The 19,415-nt window shown below is 44.0% G+C and overlaps 1 protein-coding gene across 1 annotated transcript; it reads left to right on the top strand.

Annotated features, from left to right (window-relative positions):
• Nucleotides 1-1,406: 1,406 nt before the first annotated feature.
• Nucleotides 1,407-11,140, top strand: FCGR1A (Fc gamma receptor Ia). The gene is made up of 6 exons (XM_081111799.1): nt 1,407-1,506; nt 2,142-2,162; nt 2,911-3,165; nt 8,144-8,389; nt 9,411-9,695; nt 10,452-11,140. The coding sequence occupies exons 1-6, from the start codon at nt 1,476-1,478 to the stop codon at nt 10,631-10,633; spliced, it is 1,020 nt and encodes a 339-aa protein (XP_080967925.1). The 5' UTR covers nt 1,407-1,475; the 3' UTR covers nt 10,634-11,140.
• The last annotated feature ends 8,275 nt before the right edge of the window (nt 11,141-19,415 follow it).

Here is a 19,415-nt window from a genome sequence, read left to right as displayed (position 1 = left end):
CATAAGCAGACATTTAGAAATTACAAATTTTAAATTACCATTTGGATTAGCAAAGATCACACACACACACCTCTAAGAAGAAATCCCATAAGATCTGTCCAAGACATATATGGAGAAAACTATGCAACTTATGAATGCTATGAAAGGAACACCAAAAAATTGATTAGATTTACCAAATTTATGGTTTGAAAAACTCAATGACATAAAGATACAAATCCTCCCCCAAATTAATTTGCATATTAATGTTATTCTAATTCAAAGCCCAACAAATACGTTTAAATGAGCAGAAACACAAGAATAACTATGATACTCCTGAAGATGGGTAAGTTAGAGAGACAGGCACTACCAACCATAAGTTAAGATGTCCTGTAAAGCCTGTCAACAAAAGGTCACTGCCACCAGCCCAGTGCCTGTAGGGAGCAGCTATGGGGTTAAGCCTCGGACTGACCTGTTGGCAAAGCCACAAACAAGTCCCAGCTTAGAGGGCACAGCCCTCTTAGCATAATTAGGCTTGACCTTATGATGCTCCCTAGATCTTATCTGGGCTTGATCTTATGATGCTCCCTAGATCTTATCTGGGCTTGATCTTATGATGCTCCCTAGATCTTATCTGGGTAGCTAATGGGCTGCGGGGTGAGGGGGGTGGGGGGAGGCTGGTGAGGGGTGGGTGGGGTGGAAGGGGGGGATGCAGCAAATGCTGCCAAAACAAGTGAAACTCACAAGACCATTGTAACCATGGTGACCACTACCTTGTTTACCTCTGGCTATAAAATAAAGGCTCAGCTTGCTGGCTGGGTCTCTCTCTGTGGCCTTAGCCAGGCACAGGAGATCCACCTAGACCCAGCTTATTCTCTTTGTCTGTCTTTTCTACATCCTTCACCGCCCCGCCAGGCTCACCGAACCCTTGGCTGTGCTGGCACGGCACATGCCAACAGGAGTCCCCAACTTAGGGCGCAGTAAGAGGAGAGACTTTGTTCAGGCAGGTAAACAGTTTGCGAACCCAGGAGGCAGCAGCCTCTGGTGTAAACTTTAAGTACCTCCCCTTAGAAAACAAGGAGGCCCACTTATATAAAGTGCCCACCCTGGTGGACTTTTGGAGGGCTCAGCCAGGCTTAGAACCAATTTTAAAAATGGGGATTTGCCGTATCCTAGCCCCAAGAAACATAATTAGTAGAAGGAGAATATAATCAGAATAGAATGGTAATAAAACATTAGACCTTCCCTTGGATTCTTAGAGATTCATTAGCCCAAAACCCAGACTTTCTAAGTAGGGAAGGTAGGCTAAGAAGTGGGAGAAAGGGGAGAGCGTGCTTCAAGAACTCTGGATGCATTTCCCAGAAAAGGAACATGATGAACATGGTCGGGAGGAGTAACTTCCTTCCTCTTTTCTGATCGTGGCTCAAGATCTCTCAGCAGCGTCTTTTTAGTGTCTTACATGTTACAGTTTTCACTGCTCCCACCACCTTGGGGATAACATGTGGCTCTTAACAGCTCTGCTCCTTTGGGGTAAGTTGGGCATAGAGAGGGTAACTAGAAGGGTACAGGCACTGGCTAAGGGAACTTGGGATTTATGTTAACATAAACTTTTATTGATTTCAGAGAGGAAGGGAGAGGGAGAGAGATAGAAACATCAATGATGAGAGCGAATCATTGATCGGCTGCCCTCACAGGGGATTGAGTCCGCAACCCAGGCACGTGCCCTTGACCAGAATCGAACCTGCGACTCATCAGTCTGCAGGCCGACATTCTACCCACTGACCCAAACCAGCTAGGGCGGGACTCGGGATTTTTTTTTTTTTTTTTACTTTCTTTAGTATCTCAGCTAGAACTCATGAATATGGAGACGGCTATGTCTGTGCTTCCATGGTTTATTGGTGTTCATTATATCCAAAGGATGGGAAGAGAGACTCTGGGGTAACATTAAGCCTGGCAGCATCATTTCAGAATAAAGCCCCATCAATAACCACCTGTTGACTCTTCGGTACCATTGGTACCTGATTTTGGGAAAGGAAGTAGAGAGAAACTAAAGAAACCTAAGCTGGCCCCTTAGAGCCTATATTAATTCTGTCTCTCTAATTCTCCCTTCCTTGCCATCTTCCGCGGGTGAGCTGATGATATCTCTCTTGTTTGGTGTCTTACAGTTCCAGCTTGTGGGCAAACACGTGAGTACTGTCTGACTCAACTTCTCTGGCACATTTCTGCTTCCAAAAGCTAGGTTTCATTATCCTAAAGAAGAGAGTAGGGAGAGAGGATAGAAAGGAGAAAGATTTATAAATTATATGAAGTCCCCAACATTCAGAGTATGATTTTGATAAAATCCTGGTTTGTAAGGTTTCTCACTAAGATTTTCTAAGTGAGTCCTGACCTCTGGACTAAGTGCCTAAATAGCAGGAAATGGCCAAAATTGCAGACATACAGAAGTAGTTCTGCTGGGTTTTGCAATTTCCCCCAAACTAGTCCCTTTTATGAGAAAGCGAAGGTGTTTTTTTTTCTTCTCAGAGAGAATCAGGCAGGCACTAAGAGGCTTTGAAGTGGGGAGTTTGAAACTTATTTCCAATATAGATGCTAATTAAGGCTTGAAATGAACCCTCAGAGACAATATAGCAAATCGGCTCCAATTGAGTTGCAACCAGTTTAAAACCCTGTTTTATTGTTTACCAACAGTGGTCACTAAATTGGTCATTTAATTCTCAGGAACCCAAATCAGCAACACCCAGGTTTAATAACGACAGATCCCTCTGCAGCTAGCTCTGGACATTCTTAATGGCTCGCTTTTGTAGGGTTTCACTTGCCTGTTTTACAGTCTAATCTAAATATACATTGTTTTCCTTGCGCGAGCCAGAAAACCTCGCCCAGTGTTCAGAGCCTTTCCTTTCACTCCATTTGTTTGCGATTTTGTTCCCCCCACAGACACTGCAAAGTCCGTGATCACTTTGCAGCCTCCATGGGTCAGTGTATTCCCAGGGGAAAGTGTCACCTTACGGTGTGAGGTATCCCACCTGCCTCGGGACAACGGTACACGGTGGTTTCTCAACGGCACAGCCATTGAGACCCTGACTGCCAGCTACGTCATCGCTGCCGCCGGCGTCAATGATAACGGTGAATACAGGTGCCAGAGAGGCCTCTCAGCGCCCAGTGACCCGGTCCACCTGGAAGTCCGCAGAGGTAAGCAGGGCATGGAGCAGGAGCGCTGGAAATTATGTCTTCCTTTGTGTGTTCTCCTTTTGGGATGTCAGGTGTGTGTGTGTGTGTGTGTGTGTGATTGGGTTGGTTTATCTGAATATGAGTCTCAGCTCTATGAGCCTATCAGGTGCAATAAAGTCAAGATAATGAAAAGATCACCTTAGAGTTCTTTACCTGTGTCCCCAAAGCACCCCGACCGGGGCAGGTGTGAGTAGGGTATCTAGAGTAAAATTCACCCTATGATTTTATCATTCAAAATTATCTAGTTTTCTTGAAAAAATGTTATACCTGCCCATAGCAAATGATATCAATTTGGAGAAATGTACAAGGACAAACAATAAAGTCTCCCTTCCACCCCAAACTCCTAGTCCAGCAGTCAACTTCCACAGAAACAAAATTGTTAATAATATAAAAAAAGAAAGTGGTTGGTAGAATGCTCTATAGACTATTCTACACCTTACTTTTATTGCTTAAATTACTGTGAAGGTCTGTTTATATTAAGACATCTACCTCATACTTTTAAATGTCTGCCACAAGGCTGTGCTATAATTGATTGAACCATTTTCCCTAAACTTCTAGTGTGTTTCCATTCTCTGCTTTTACAAGCAATACTGCGGTAAACATCTTTATACAGATCATCTGGGGCATAATAAGATAATATCTTGGACATGGAATTACTGAGAGACTTTAATCATTTATTTATTTATTTTTACTGCTTGATGAATAGAAGCAGATAAAACCCTACCTTCCGCTTTAAATCTGTAAGAAGTTTCTACTGTCAAGAGATGGAGACTGCAATACTCCAGAGGGCAAAATGTTTCATTACTCAGTATAAACCGTTCAAATGGGTTAGTTAGTTATTCAAAAGCATTAAGCTAAAACTTCTGTGTGATTGATAATGCAAAAGCGAACCCATGCTGGTGGCAGAATTAGATTTCTGTGGACTGGTCTGCTTTTGGAGGAAATGTGGTTTAGCTAAGGAAATGTTGAGAATGTCAGAGGAAAAGCTCACTGTTTCTCAAGTCTCTTCGGACTCTAGGAATCGGTTCCTATACTGGAGAGGTGAGGGGAGCTGGCAGCTGCTTAAACAAGAGACTTCGAGTAGTTCCAGCAGAAGCAGAAGTGCTTCTTAGTTCAGGTGACAAAAAACGAACTAGAGCTGAGTAGAGGTCATTTTCTTTGCCTCTCCAATCCCCCCAGTGTTGGTGACTTACTGAGAATGGAATATCCATTCTCAAAGTGGATTCCAGGAACTGCTGTAGATGGGGCCTGCTTAGCCAGCAGGAACACAGCGCAGGAAGCTGGCACTTAGTTTGCAGCTTTCCCCTGAAAGGCAAAGTGTATGAGAGGCCCCCGTTCAGCAATGGCTGTTAGACTATGATTATGAATTGGAGCCCAATTAACCCCAAAGAGTTTTCCTGGGCAGGTATTTTACATTTTTATATGATATTTTAATGTGAATTCTAATATACAATAAACCTTAGTGAATACCTTAGTGTATACCTTAGTGAATTTTCACAAAGTAAACTGCACCCAAATAAGTGTTTTCAGAATCACAGAAACTCCCTCTAGTTCATTTCTAGTCACTACTCCCAAATTGACTTCTAACACCATAGGTTTTCACCTGTTTTTGTTTGTTTTTTAACTTCATAGAAATGGGTATAGTATGTATTCTTTGTGTGTGGCTTCTTCTCCTTCTACTTTTTTTGTGTGTGCATCGTTCCCAGAGGTACTGCAATACCGGGATGATGTGTGGAGTGGACGGTTCAAGCTCCTATACCATCTCCCAAAAATACATTTCATATAATGTCCTCAGATAGAGGACATATCAGGTATTAAACCGATAAGAACAGATACTACACTTGATCTTAGCCCAAAGGCCGAGAAGTGATGTGTCTGGCTTCTTTTATCACGTTGATTGTAAGATTCATAAATGTTGTAAAGTTGCAGTTTGTTCTCATTATTGTATAATGGTCCACATTTACCCATTTTATTCATGGACTTGGGCTGTTTCTAGTGTGGACCTCTTACAAATACTATTAACGTGGACATTTTTTGTACATTCTTTTGGTGCACATATATACACATATTTGTTGGGATGTGCCTAGGAGTGGAATTGCTGGGTCACAGAATATGCAGCCTTACTTTACCAAGGTAGTTAGGCCACATCACACTCCCTGTGTGAGAGTTGTGGTTGTTCCTCAAGAGTAGGTGTTTTCTGTATTTTTCACTGGAGCCGTTCTGGTACATGTGCAGTGGTATCACACTATGATTTCAGCGTGCATTTCCCTGATGACTAATGATATTGAGCATTTTCCACATGTTTATTATTTATTTGGATATCTTAGTTTTTTTTTTTTTCAATTAAAAAAAATGATGGTTCCCTGCCTTTTCCTTATTGACTTGTGGGAGCTCTTTATATATTCTGGCTATGAGCCCTTTTTCAAGTGTAGCAAATAACTTCCACTCTGTGGCCTGCCTTTTTGCTATGTCATCATGTTGTTTCCTGTTGCAATGAGCAAAGGTTTTTAATTTTACTACAGTACAACGCATCAAGTTTTTTGGTTGATGTTCTCTATACCTTATTTATAAATGTTTGCCACAATCAGTCAGCAATGGAAGATTTAATTGCAGTTATATTAGCTCTCAGTCACTTCAATTAAATCTGTGTGTGCTGAGACCAAGAGAGTACAGCTGGTTCGTGGCCCCAAGTCCTAATTCTGTGGTTTAAAATGAGCGTTCCCATCCTACTGCAAAGTGATAAAAATAGGAAGAAGGCGGTTTTTTATTTTTTTAAATATATATATTTTTTATTGAGTTCAGAGAGGAAGGAAGAGGGAGATAGAAACATCAATGATGAGAGAGAATCATCGATGGGCTGCCTCCTGCATGCTCCACACTGGGCGTCAAACCTACAACCAGGGCTTGTGCCATGACTGGGAATTTAACCGTGACCTACTGGCTCACAGGTCAGCCTCAACCACTGAGCCATGCGGGTCAGGTGAGAGAAGGGTTTTTGAATAGAAATGTCTGCTAAAAGCTGCATCCCCCAATTTTAAATATGTAATAGTCTTGTTATCTTTTAAGGCTAAATATTTTAAATTTCATTTATATTCTTTCTTTGATTCATGATTTATTTAGAAGTGTGTTTGGAGGGTGTTTTTGTTATTGATTTCTACTTTAATGGTATTTTGGTCAGAATTTGTGTTAACTATATCAGTTCCCTGGTATTTGTTGAAAATTGCTTTGTAGCCTGATATGTGCTCAACTTGTATAACTGATGCACGTGTATTTGGGAAGTATGTGAATTTTCTCTAAGGTACAGCATTCTATGTAAATCTATGAAATTAAGTCTACTGATTTCATTCAAATCTTTTATATCATCACTAGTATTTTGTATCTTGGACAGTTTCTGGTGGAGGTTAAAATTCCCCACTGTTTGTGGATGTATAAAGCAAAGGTGCCTGTGTTTGGGTAGGGCAGTCTTTGAGCACCTCTTGGTTGAGAACAGGAATAGGGAGAACAGAGTATTCGTTACGTTTGGAAGCAACTTATGGCAGCATCCGAGACTGAAAATCATGCTACACGTAGCACTGAATGCCTATCTTCTGTTCTTGGATGAGTTCTAGAGGAGGGACAGGCACTACCATCTCTTCTCCACTTTTGTCCTCGAAGAACCTCATTCTCACTTAGCCAAACCCACTGCCCAGGGAAGGAAAAAGTAAAGGAGGCATTTCTGGTTATGTGTAGAGGTATCCATCAATAGTGAGCCCCCCCCCCCCCCAGCCCCTGCCAACCCTCCCCGCCCCTCCCCCCAAAAGAAAAAAAAAAGTGAGGGCCCATTTGACTTGGAGCTTGTTTTTATGAGCTCTATCACTGATCTGCACATAAGAGAATATTTCTATCAATTTAGAAGCATAAATACATCTGGATGTGTTTGCCATTTTGTGAGTTTGGTCTTAGCATGTATGATCCCATTAACAAATCAGTCAGGAATTAGTGTGTATCAGTTTTCTGTTGCTACATAACAAAACACTTAGCTTAAAACACCATCATTAATGATCTTCCCATTGGAGAGGAGTCTGTACATCCTAGCTCGGTGTTCTCCTGAGGCACCATTGGGTGCTGACTGGGCTGTGGGCCTTCCTGCGGTTCTTCCAAGCTCACATGTCATTGGCAGAATGTACAGTGGGGCCTCGACTTACGAGTTTAATTCGTCCTGAGACCGAGCTCGTTAACTCAAATTACTCTGTCAACTCAATGCAAAAAATCGGCGGAGAGACACCTGGTATCTCAAAAAACTCGTTAGTTGGGACACTCGTAAGTCAAGGCCCCACTGTAGTTCCTTGTGGTTTTAAGACTGAAGTCCCTGCCCCGGCCCCCATTTTTTTTTGAGGGAGGGAGATAGATGATAGATAGATAGATATCTAAAGGCCCGCCTTTTTGCTGGCTGTCAGCTGGAGCCGCCCTGCCATATGCCTCTCATAGGCCTTCTCACAACATGCTAGCTTACTTCTTCAAGGCCAGCAGGAGACTCTCTTTGTCCAGACAGCCGAGATGGAGTCTTAGATAATGTAACATCATCATGGGAGTGACAACCCATAACCTTTGTCATATTCTGGTTCTGGAAACAAGTTATAGGTTCCACCCACTCTCGAGGGGATTATATAAGGGTGTGACTTGTTGGGGCCATCTTAGAACACTGCCTACCACGTAGGATAAACTGTTTCTGTCCCAACCAACTTCTAAGATCTGAAAAGGGGAGATAGCAGGGGCTGTGTACAGGGCTGCAGGTAAAGATTACTTTTCTTCCCAGCAAAGCTGAAGATATTTGAGGAAGAGGAGGTAGGCTTCTGATTCAGCAGGGCTGTAGGTTGGAATGTTCAAGGAGAAAAAGCAAGCTCTGGCTTCCTTGTACCTCTGTCACTGCGTATGTACATGTTGGGTCCACATTTTCCAGATTGGCTGCTCCTCCAGGTCTCTAGCAGAGTCGTCGTCGAAGGAAAACCTCTGGCCCTGAGGTGTCACGGATGGAATAACAAGAAGGTGTACAATGTGCTTTTCTACCACAATAGCAAGACCTTTCAGTTTTCTTATCAGAATTCTGAATTCACCATTCCGAAAACCAACCTGAGCCACAGCGGCCTCTATCACTGCACGGGAAACAGGCACTTCACGTCGGCAGGAGTGTCTGTCACTGTGAAAGGTATGGTATCTGAATAATCACAGATCTATAGTTTTAAGGACCAGTGAAACCATCATCAATCATCCCCGTAATTTGCAGGTAAAGAAACTGAGCTGCAGGGAGGTAAACTGCCTTACCCAGAGGCCACAAGACGACCAGTGGCTGGGTGGGGACCAGAACTGAGGTTTCCTGGGTCCCGGGCCATTGCTCTTTCCAGCATACCACGGTGCCGCTTTAATAATCCCAGGAGCTACAGTCAAGGCCAGGGCATAGTGAGGAGCCATTTCATCAATTTTATTTTAGCTATAAGGAATAGAGACACACTCAAGGTAGGTAGGGAGTTATTAGAAAATCACCCACGGAATCTCATAAAAGCTCCATAAGAAACAGAGGCCAGGAAGACTTTGGGACTTAGTTACACGTTCCCTCTCTCTCTCAGGGAAAACGGCCTCTCTGGTTCCACTTCTTTCTGAACCTCTGCAACGAATTAGCTTCCTGTTCCAGTTACCTGTGGCCTTTGTTGTGACTCTTTAATGGCCTTTCATCTCAGTACTCATAACCACTGTCTGAGGAAAAAAAAAAAAAAGGGCAAGAAATTATTGTCCTCTGTGGTCGGCAAACCACGGCTCGCGAGCCACATGCGGCTCTTTGGCCCCTTCAGTGTGGCCACGAAGTTTCAATCGCACTGTACGTGCGCACCCGCACGTGGTATTTTGTGGAAGAGCCACACCCAAGGGGCTGCAGTTTGCCGACCACTGGTCTAGATGATCATTTGAGACACTGAACTGGCTAGTGTGTGGGTGTGTCCACAATAAGTCACAGTCAGGGAAGGATGAATCATGTGGAGGATTTTCCCCAGTAGGATGTGAGCAAGCTGGTTGCTATATCTATGCGGAAACCCCAAAATTGCCTCTCTGCTGGAAGTGGGAAAAATTATGTTTGATGGATGCACTCTCCAGGGACTGGTTCCCAAAGGAGGGGGTGTATCTTCTGCAAAAAGAACCTTGAGTCTGAGTCAGGTAACTGTCAACATTTTCTTTAGAGCTATTTCCAGCCCCCGTGCTGAGAGCATCGTCTTCATCCCCCCTCCTAGAGGGGGATCCAGTCACCCTGAGCTGTGAAACAAGGGTGCTCCCACACAGCCCTCTGGTGCAGCTCTACTTCTCCTTCTACACGGCAAATAAGACCTTGGTGAACAGGACCACGTCTTCTGACCACCAGATACTGACTGCGAACAGAGAAGATGCCGGGTCCTACTGGTGTGAGGCTGCCACAGAAGATGGAAATGTCATCAAGCACAGCCCTGAGTTGGAACTTCAAGTGCTTGGTGAGTGAGAACGATGGGAACTGACAGGCACAAAGGATGCTTCCTTTTCTCCTATGGGACTGAGGTCTGTTTCAGGGGATTCATGGCCCGGACAGGACAAACCTATGAACAGGCCTTTCCACCCTTGAGTCAAAACTTCACTATTCTCCTTATAAACATCATTGCATCCCCTCCCCTCCCATCTCCTTCTCTTCCTGTTTATTTCCTTCTTTTCTCTCCTATATTTTCTCTTTCTTTCTCTCTCTGCCTCCCTTTTCTCTCCCTCTCTTTCCCTGACAATTGAATCAGCAATATATAGAGTTCCTCCTACCTATCGTCACAGGTTTTGGAATACAGTTCTTACGTGAAGGAACTCACTTGATAGGTTGGCGGCTGGGGATTTTGTGGATTGCACATAAATTCCCAAATGTCTGTATCTTTTGAGGTGAAGGGATTGTGAGCTCCAGAAGAAAAACTCCTTGGAGGGAAAATGTTTATCTTCAATCCAAATTCATTTCAAGCATTATATAGAAATAGCGGTTGTCTCTGTCCACTGACAGGGCCCTGGCAGTTCAGGTCTTATGAGGAGCCTGCCCCTTGTCCATACGCCATGTAGCCCAGCCGGAGCCACCTCCAGCTCCTTCCTGCCCCTGAAATGATCAGTGTCTCCACTGGGGACAGGCATAGCAGGTCTCAGCCAGCCTTGTCTTCCACATAACTCAGTCAGATCCCTCTGGCTTCTGAATGGCATTTCTTCTTTGTCATTTTCTTTTACAGGCCTCCTCCAGTCACCAACTTCTGTCTGGTTTCATGGTCTGTTCTATCTGTTAATGGGAATAATATTTTTGGTGAACACTGTTTTGTGTGTGATAATACATAAGAACCTGCAAAGGAACAAAACGTGGATTTTAGAAATTCCTTTGTACTACGATCATGGGAAGAAGGTAACTTATCGTTGAGAAGATAGACATTTAGAAGAAGAGCTGAAACAGCGGGAACAAGAACAGCTTCAAGAAAGGGCATTCCAGAAGCTCCAGGAGCAGCAGCAGCAGCTCAGCGGGTACCCATAAACCAAGGCAGTCCCTACCTCTTCCTCTTTGTGTGACCATTGGGGCACAACCTCCAAAAGTTAAAAGACACTAGAACTGTGAGTCCCATGGCACCTAACTCTTAAATAAAGCAAATAAATGAGCTGACTTCAATGATGATAAACTCGGAAATTTTATAATCGGATGATTTGATGTGAGACCTCCTCTAAAGCAATCTTTAAAAACTAGAAGTCAAGTCTAACCCAATTATCCTATTAAGTATTTTGAGCAATATTCCTGGGGACAGGGTGAAAAGGTAAGTCTTTTGCACATGTACAAGGGATTAAGCCAGAAAGAGACAGAATGAGAGAGAGAGAGAGAGAGAGAGAGAGAGAGAAAGAGAGAAGATATGAGGGATACAAGCAGGAATAGTAGACCAAAAAGGAAACATAACTTGCAAATGACTTCTGAGACACTTTGGAAATGAGAACTCACGTCTCTGTGGGGCTCAGGATGGCTACTTGATACCTTTTCTTCTTTAGCGCACCAGCAGGGAAGGTGTCCATACATCTTTCAGGGATATGAGGGGGTAACTCATGAGAAATGGGCGCATTGTTTTTGCCTTTTCATTTGAGGCTTCCTCATAACCTCCATGTCCAGAGATAACCAGGGTTCTTGCTTGTCTGTCCTCATTCCCTGCGCTATGGAAAAGCAGAATGTAACGGCTGCTTTTCCTAATAAATTAAATGCAGAGCTCCAAGCTTGGCACTGCAAGGAGAAGCTTCAAGTAGGGAGGGCCAGTGACATCATCAAGTCCCAATTCTTACCCCCCCAGATTTACTTTATCTTCCTGATTTTCTGGATGAGTACGAACTAGCTTCAAGATACACTGCTCTGTAGAAATTCCTGGCCAGTGTGGCTCAGTTGGTCGGAGTGTCATCCTGGGCACGGGACGGTTGCTAGTTTGATTCTCTGTCAGAGCCCACACCTAGCTGGCGGGTTCAATCTCCGGGCGCAAGGCAACCGATCTCACATTGATGTTTCTCTCAAGCCTCTGCCCTCTCCCTTCCTCTCTCTAAAATTAAGATATGCTGCTCTCTCACTTGGGCTCTATTTTTGGATACAAGATGTTTCCCTGCTACTCCACAGCACAGCTGAGATAAAACTGAAATTTGTGAATACGACTTAACTAAAGCTCAGAAAAACACACCCACAAAAGGGTATAAACAAACCTAGCAACTTAATTCTAAATTATTTGGTTGAAAAAAATGTAGCCTATCAGCCAAACAAGGACTCATTCCTGCCTTGCCCCTGGTCTGGCTCCACCGGACAAGGCTCACCTCCAACACCCACCACCTGGCAGCACCTTCGAGCAGCTTGGGACGCGAAGTGGATGGAAGAGCAGCTGGGTCCCCTGCTTCCCTCGCCTGTGGACAAGCCTGTGGACAACGAGAATGTCCTCTCCCCTTCACTTTCAGAAAAAAGTACGAGAATTATCATCTCCATAGAAGCCCAACGACTCCGACATTTTTATTAAAGGATATGGTCATATATGATAGCTGAGGTTTCATTGATTGCACGGAAGATTTTGTCTTGTGGACCAGAGAAACGGAAATGAGGACTGCAGGAAAGAGGCCTGCGGACACCCCGCAGGGACCGTGTGCAGAGGGCCAGCCCGAGGAACTGGGAAGCGGCGCCGGAAGTGACGGTCACACGGAGGCAGCGCGCGGCACCCTCCCGGGGAGGAGAATTCCAGGGAAAGGGCCCTCGACCTGCTGATGCCGCAGCTTCTAGGGCGTTGGCGGGGCATCAGCAGGGCGGGCAGAGGAAAGCAAAAAAGGGAAGTGCGTGTCCGAGGCCCCCGGTACCGAAAAGAGCACCCCCCGGTGAGGGGCCCCCACCTCTCGCCGTGGGCGCCGGTGTGAGACGCTGGCTCCGCAGCGGGAGGAAGGAAGCCTCGCGGGAAGCCAAAGGCAACGGCTGCAGCCTCGGGGCCGCGGAGTTGAAACACCCTCCCTAGGCCAGGGCGGGAGGTGGGTGGGAAGGGTGGAGGCGGACGGGGGATAGAAAGGGGGTAGGGCCGCTCTGCCTCCTCACCGACCCGGCGGCAGCGCCACCCCGCGGCCGCCTGTAGAGGTTGCAGCCTCGGCCGCCGCCTCGCGCGCGGGGGCTGCTGGGAGGCAGGGAGCGCGCGGGCTGAGCGCTCCGCCCGCCCGGACGCCGCGGAACCCCGGCCCGGTGATCGCAGGAAGGGAAGGGGCGCAGGCCCTCGGACCGGGCCCGGGGAGTGACCCGAGAAAGAGGCGGCTTGGAGAGAGCGAGATGGCGGTCAAGTACCGACCGCCTTCCTGCTGTTCTTCCGCCCTCGGAGCCGGGAAGGGACTCGGCTGCCGGAAGCTGCAGGCCCCCGTGCAGGGAGCCTCCAGGCTCTGCAAGGTCTGCTCCGAAATGCATCGGGGAACCCCGGGCCTGCACCCTCAGGGGCCCAAGGCCCATTTTATCCCGACGACAGGAGGTCCCAGGACTGAGAACAGGATCCTGGAGGGGACTGACTGATGCAACTAGGAGGGAGGAGGGTGGGTTTGGGTTTGGGGGAAGGAGGTGAGTTCTTCCTTAGCTGCCAGATTTAGCAGGGCTTGCCAGGGCTTACCAGGGTCTGTTGGACCTACCACGGCTTCATTGGAGAGGCTCTTGGGTCCCCTCCCCAGGGCGCCCAGGCCCAAGTACCACACCCCAGAGTAGACCGTTATGAGAACAGGCAACTGGTTAGGAGGGCAGGTCAGGGGAGGGTAAGGGGTGGGAGGAGGATTTGTTCCTCATGGTCCAGGCCCCCTAGGGAGAGCCCTAAAACTCATTCCATGACCACCGGTGCTTCTACAAGAGTCCATTGGGTTCTTAGCCCCAGGAGGAATCTCCAAAGTGGGATTCCTAAGAGAAGACCCTAAGAGAACTGTATATTAAGCTTTGGCAAGATGCTAAAAAAATAAAATAAAATGCTGGAAGTTGAAAATCTGGGCTGTCTTTTAGGTACAGACTTTGCTAATGCACATTAGCAGTAAAATGGGAGCCAATAAAGTGTTTGCTGCGCTTCCTTTATTCCTCACTCCTTGCTTTGTTTCTAAATATGGGGTCAAAACCCCCAAAGGGTAAGTAAGCAGCTCATCTTCATGCCTTCCCCTTTCATCTCCATATCACACTAAGCACTTACTACTCTTTAACCCTTAGAGAGGATAGGAAATAAATTGTGGAGAGGGAGCATAGGCTAACGGGAGAGATTCCCAAACATGTTATGTGAGTTAATGGAGGTATAAAGTCTCTAAGAACCACTAGAAAGAATTGGCTTACACATTCTGGAGAAATACATTTCCCAAATGTATTCTCCGATAAGATAATTTAGTTTTGAGGAAGCACTGACATGATCCCCAGGGAAACAGCAATCATCTGGAGTCTGGCTGTGACTTTGAGGCCCACTTCTGGAAGGGCAGAATAAAGCCTTGAAAAGAAGAAATAGGCATTTACAACAGGTTTGCATAATGTGACCTATAACATCTTTTATCATCTTGACCAATTTATATAATATAAATATTGTCTCTCGCCTTAAGTTCTGGTGCTTTTTTAAAAAAGTATTATTTACTCCTCACGTGGGGACATGCTGAAAGAGAGAGAAGGAAACATCAAAGTGAGAGAGAAACATTGATTGGTTGCCTTTCGTAGGCGCCCCAACTGGGGATCAAGCCTGCAACCAGGTATGGGCCCTGACCAGGAATTGCTGGTTCAATTGGTGCATGGGAGGACACTCCAACCAGCTGAGCCACTCGGGCCAGGATTAAGGGTAGATATTTGCCTATCTTTTCAGTTTCTCCTATAGCTATATTTTATTCAGACAGTCTGTTTTCCTTAAGTCAAATTTGATCATTTGTATTTTAAATTAAATATTTGTTTATATTTGCAAATATATCAAAATATACAGTTTCAGTATTTTCTATATCTAATGCTGCTGTAATGTTTCTCTTTCAGTACTCAATTAACCGAAGGATTAAGCCTTTAATTTTCTTTTTAAAGAACCAGATTTTGGTTTAATTGCTTAATTCTATTTTAGGAGCATGGGAAAGTATGATCTATTTTATTGATTTCTGCTTCTTTCTTAATTCATTTCTCCTACTTTCCTCAGGTTTTGTTGTTCCTTTATCAGCTTTTAAATTAAAAGCTTAATTCATTACTTTTAATAGTTCTATTTTCTCATAATTATATTTTAAAGCTATGATTTCCCTCTGATCTCTTCATATAGGTTTTAATATATAGTGCTTTAATTCTAAAAAGTATTTAATTTTATTTTGATACCTTCTTTAACTCATGTTTCTCCCTGATAGTATAGGTCAAGGAGAACATTTTCAATTATTTCATTACATTATGATTAGTAAATATGTCTTGCATGGTTTCAGCTTTTTCAACACTTGTTGAACTTTCATTTTTCATTTCCCACATGGTCAGTTTCCACCAGTATTCCATGTGAATTTCAAAATAATGTATTTTTTTTCTATTTTAAATATGGTTGTGATTAATCTTGCTAATTACATTCTTCAAATACTCTATATCCTCAACAATTTCAGTTGACTTGATCTAATAATCCCTGAGAAAGGTGTATCTATGTTAACAATCACCATTATGATTGATTAAAAGTCTTTGTATGTACAATTCATGTGAGTATATGCATGTATATGTCTAAGTTAAGTGCAAACAATTTATGATTACTCCTTACTGGATTGCTGCTTTGGGGAATTTGAAATATCCTTCTTCTAGTGCTTTTGATACATATACATATATATTTTTATGTATACTAAAACCTATGCTTTTCTAAGAACTTCTAGAGTAATAATATGTATATTCTCTTTCTGAATATAATATAATGTAAATTTTACTATTTCATTTCTCTTCATCCTCTCCGGGCAGAATCACTGGCTGGGCAGAATCTTTTCTTATTCTTGCTGGAGTATAACTCCAGAAATCCTTCCATAAGGGTTTTAAGTGCTACCTACACTTAGATGATAGTTTTATTGGATATAGAAATTTAGTTTCAAAATTATTTCCCCTAGATTTTAAAAAACATTGTTTCATTTTCTCCTTATATACAGTATCCCCAAATGAGAAGTCTGATATAAATTTGATTCCTATTTCTAAGAATTTTCTCTGGGTGTTTTCTCCTTAACTCTTGTGTTCTGAAAATTATCATTATATCTGTGGTGAAAGTTGTTTTAATTCATCCTTATATGCTCAGCTTTTAATGGGACCTTGCAGTCTGAGGATACTGGTATATTGTCGTACTTGAACCTACCACCCTCAGATCAATTTGGTTTGGGCCATCAGTCAACAAACTTTCACTGAGAAGCTTGTTTATCTCTTCTCCCCCTCCCCCCTTTTTAATGTTTTTTATTGATTTTTAGAGAGAGAGGAAAGTAGAGGGAGAGAGAGAAGAGAGAAACATCAAGGTGAGAGCAAAACATGGATCTGCTGCCTCCTGCAGGAGCCCCGACCAGGGATGGAACCCGAAACCCGAAACAGGCAACCTTTTAGTGCATGGGACAATGCCCAACAGGCACTCGGATAGCCTTTGTGGAAGATCCCAAGTACAAAAGACAAAACAAAAACACCTCAAAAAACCCACACCACAAACACTAGAAAATTTTAAAACAATGAAAAAGAAGGTAAGGAACAAGGCTGCACAGTTCACAAAGCTACACGATTATGAAATCATTGTGCAAGGAACAAAACCTTAAGAGAAAAGGAGAAAGACTTCCTTGTGAAGTAGAATGGATGGGAAGGCTTATTAGAGTAAGAGGTATTTTTTTAATCTGCACCCAAGGATATGCTTTCCGAGAGAAACATCGATGGGTTGCTTACCATATGCATCCCGACCAGAGGATCAAACCCTCAACCTTTTGGTGTGCGGGGCGACACGCCAACCAATGGAGCCACCTGGTCACGGCCAGAGTGAGATTTCAGTAAGGTTTCAAAGAACTAGCAGGTTGGCAGGGCTTGAATAGTCTAGAAAACAACTGAGAATACGATAACAGAAGAATGATATAACAAAAGCACAAAGGAAGAGAAATTTAGGATGTTATCAAGTATAACACTGGTGAAAATGAATAATTGAAGAAGTTTAAGTTTTGGCCAGATGGTAGATGGCCTTTATAGTTTCAGTACAAGGAATTGGGGTTTAATCCTAACGGATAATTAATGATAGCTTTTGATTAGGTGAGCAAATTGACAATGCTGTAACATTTCAGAAGACCTTGAGAAACCATTTCCCTATTCCTCAAGGAGAAGGGAGCAGAGCCCTGGACTTCAGGGTCCTAGCTGAGGAGACCAGATAATTTGATAGCTTCACTGGGTAGAGGACAAACCAATAAAGCATGTGGCTTTATTCGGTAAGATGGGTTAAAGATGATAAGAAGCTAATTTCCTCACTTATTGAGTAAAATTTCCTACCATGAAATGTGCTGTATATGACTTCTTTCACTGGAGATTTTAGATTCTCAGTGTAGTCATCTTGCCCTTGCTTCTTGTGGTCTGGTACTGGCCGGGGAAGGATGACTCACTGAGAATGTGATTTATCAATGAAAAATATAATATTATGGCCCAATTTATACAAGTTTTAACTAGATATAAGTTTGAACTCCTCTAATAAAATGTTAGAATTCATTAAAACAGAAAGTTATGTAAACTCCCCCAAATTGATCAAGAATGGCTTAATTTCAAAGCCTGATTCAAGTGAATTGGAGACAGATTTTCCTTTTGCCTCAAAGATATATTTTATTTGGTAAAACATCCACCAGCCTTTGTCATGATTAGTCTTGAATTATTGTTATGCAGGTTTTGAACAGAGAGGTCCTTAAAATCAACTGGTATAAATACAGATGTAATAAGACAATAAAACACAGAACCTGGCTGGAGAACCAGCGTGGTTTGTGCAGGAGGCAGCCAATCAATGGTCCTTTCATCATTGATGTTCTCACCCCTTCCCTTCCTTTCTGAAATAAAATGTTACACACACACACACACACACACACACAAAACACAGAACACCTGGGAGCACTAAAAACCACCTCCCCAGGAAATTTAGGAACGTCACCTGGAAAGATCTCACCAAAGTGGTTCTTAGAAACCAGGAAAGTTTGTTGCAGAAAAGACAATTTTCCTGTGGAGGTGTCCAAGCCTGTTTACTGCTCAGCTTCCACTAAGAGCAATATTGGTTGGGTAGTGAGGAAAGGTTTGACGGAATTAAGGATTAAATAAATGCTCTGAAGGTTGTTTGGTCTGTGGTTTCTCTCACTACGCAGGAAAGGCGACATTTTGGGCCAGGTGATTATTGGTTATGAGGCTGCTCCCTGGCAACTAAATGCTAGCACCCACCAAATCAGTGGTTCTCCACCTTGGCTGCACATGAGAATCACCTGGGAATCTTTTTAAAATCCTGATTTCTGGGCCTCATCCTCTGGAAATTGTGTCTTTGTTAACTAATGCTGTGGCTTCACCCCATAACAAAGAAATTTCTGGAGGATGAGGCCCAGAACTGAGGATTCTAAAAAGATTCCCAGGTGACTCTAATGTGCAGCCAAGGTTGAGAACCACCTCAATAGATGCTAACAGTATCCCCCCAAGTGCTGGCAAGCAATCTCTGGCTAATTGCCCAATGTCCCATGGAACGGGGGACAAAATGGCTGGTTGATGTTGGGGTCCAGCCCCAGCAGGTCCAGGGGTTACCCATAGGTGTGGATGGAGTCGGCGAAGAATGAATGAAATGGAGGCAGCGTTCAGTTGATCAGCATAATTGGTTCTCCAGCCAGGTTCTGTGTTTTATTGTCTTATTACATCTGTATTTATACCAGCTGGTTTTAATCCTGTCAATTTCTATTCCAAAGGTTAGGGCGTTTCTGATCTCCATTCCAGGGAGTAAAGATATGTAGCTTAAGCGTGAGTGTTCGTAAAGTGATTAACTACCCGCCTGGCACTTAGTTAAGGGGTTTTATTCCCTCCCTAACTTCAGGGAAAAATCCCTACCTGGGGAAACCACCTTTCTCGGAGAGGTGACCTTGGTTAAAACACACAGCGCCAAGAAAGGGAGCAAACATATAACAGTATGCCATATAATACGCCAGGTCCCTGGAAACTTATGCTGTGCAGGTGTTTCTTCCCTGCAGCGCCTGTGTCAAGCAGCAAGGATGGACCGGCTTCTGGCAGGTTGAGTTACTAGACAGGAAAGTGGGAGATAGCCAAGTGTGGACTTACTTTGTAGGCCAATAAACTAGAGAATATGGTTTTATTGGATAAAATGAGCTAAAGACAATTAGTAGTAGCTAGAATAAAAACCAGTGGAGAGTAAATCTTCCTGTCCATACACGCTCGAGTAAGACCCAGTAAGTTTATGTCAAAACACACTTAGGGGAAAAGGAAAAAAATCCCACTCCATGCCTTGTGTACTTAAGCGCCCATCGAGAACCATGGAAATAGGGTCGGTAGGAGGTAAACCTGTTACCACGCAGGGTCCCGCCAGTTACAGGAGAGCCTCAGGAGGCTCGTGGTAACTTACAGCCCCAACTTAGCCCTGGGCCCCAATACACACGTGACCGTGGGAACCCGCCCCCCGCTCCAGGCAACCAGAAGCTTACCAGCCTCGCAACAAGTGCTTACAGCTGCTTCTCCAACAACTGAAGTG

This window comes from Myotis nattereri (assembly GCF_964212035.1).
Source record: "Myotis nattereri genome assembly, chromosome: 18".
Taxonomy (NCBI): domain Eukaryota; kingdom Metazoa; phylum Chordata; class Mammalia; order Chiroptera; family Vespertilionidae; genus Myotis; species Myotis nattereri.
This window is presented reverse-complemented; position numbering and strand designations above follow the sequence as displayed.

Bases quoted from the DNA above. Each gene is read 5' to 3' on its own strand.
- FCGR1A (XM_081111799.1), top strand. From the start codon at position 1,476: ATGTGGCTCTTAACAGCTCTGCTCCTTTGGG. The intron at 1,507-2,141 runs GTAAGTTGGGCA...GGTGTCTTACAG, and splicing joins AACAGCTCTGCTCCTTTGGG to TTCCAGCTTGTGGGCAAACA. The intron at 2,163-2,910 runs GTGAGTACTGTC...TTCCCCCCACAG, and splicing joins TCCAGCTTGTGGGCAAACAC to ACACTGCAAAGTCCGTGATC.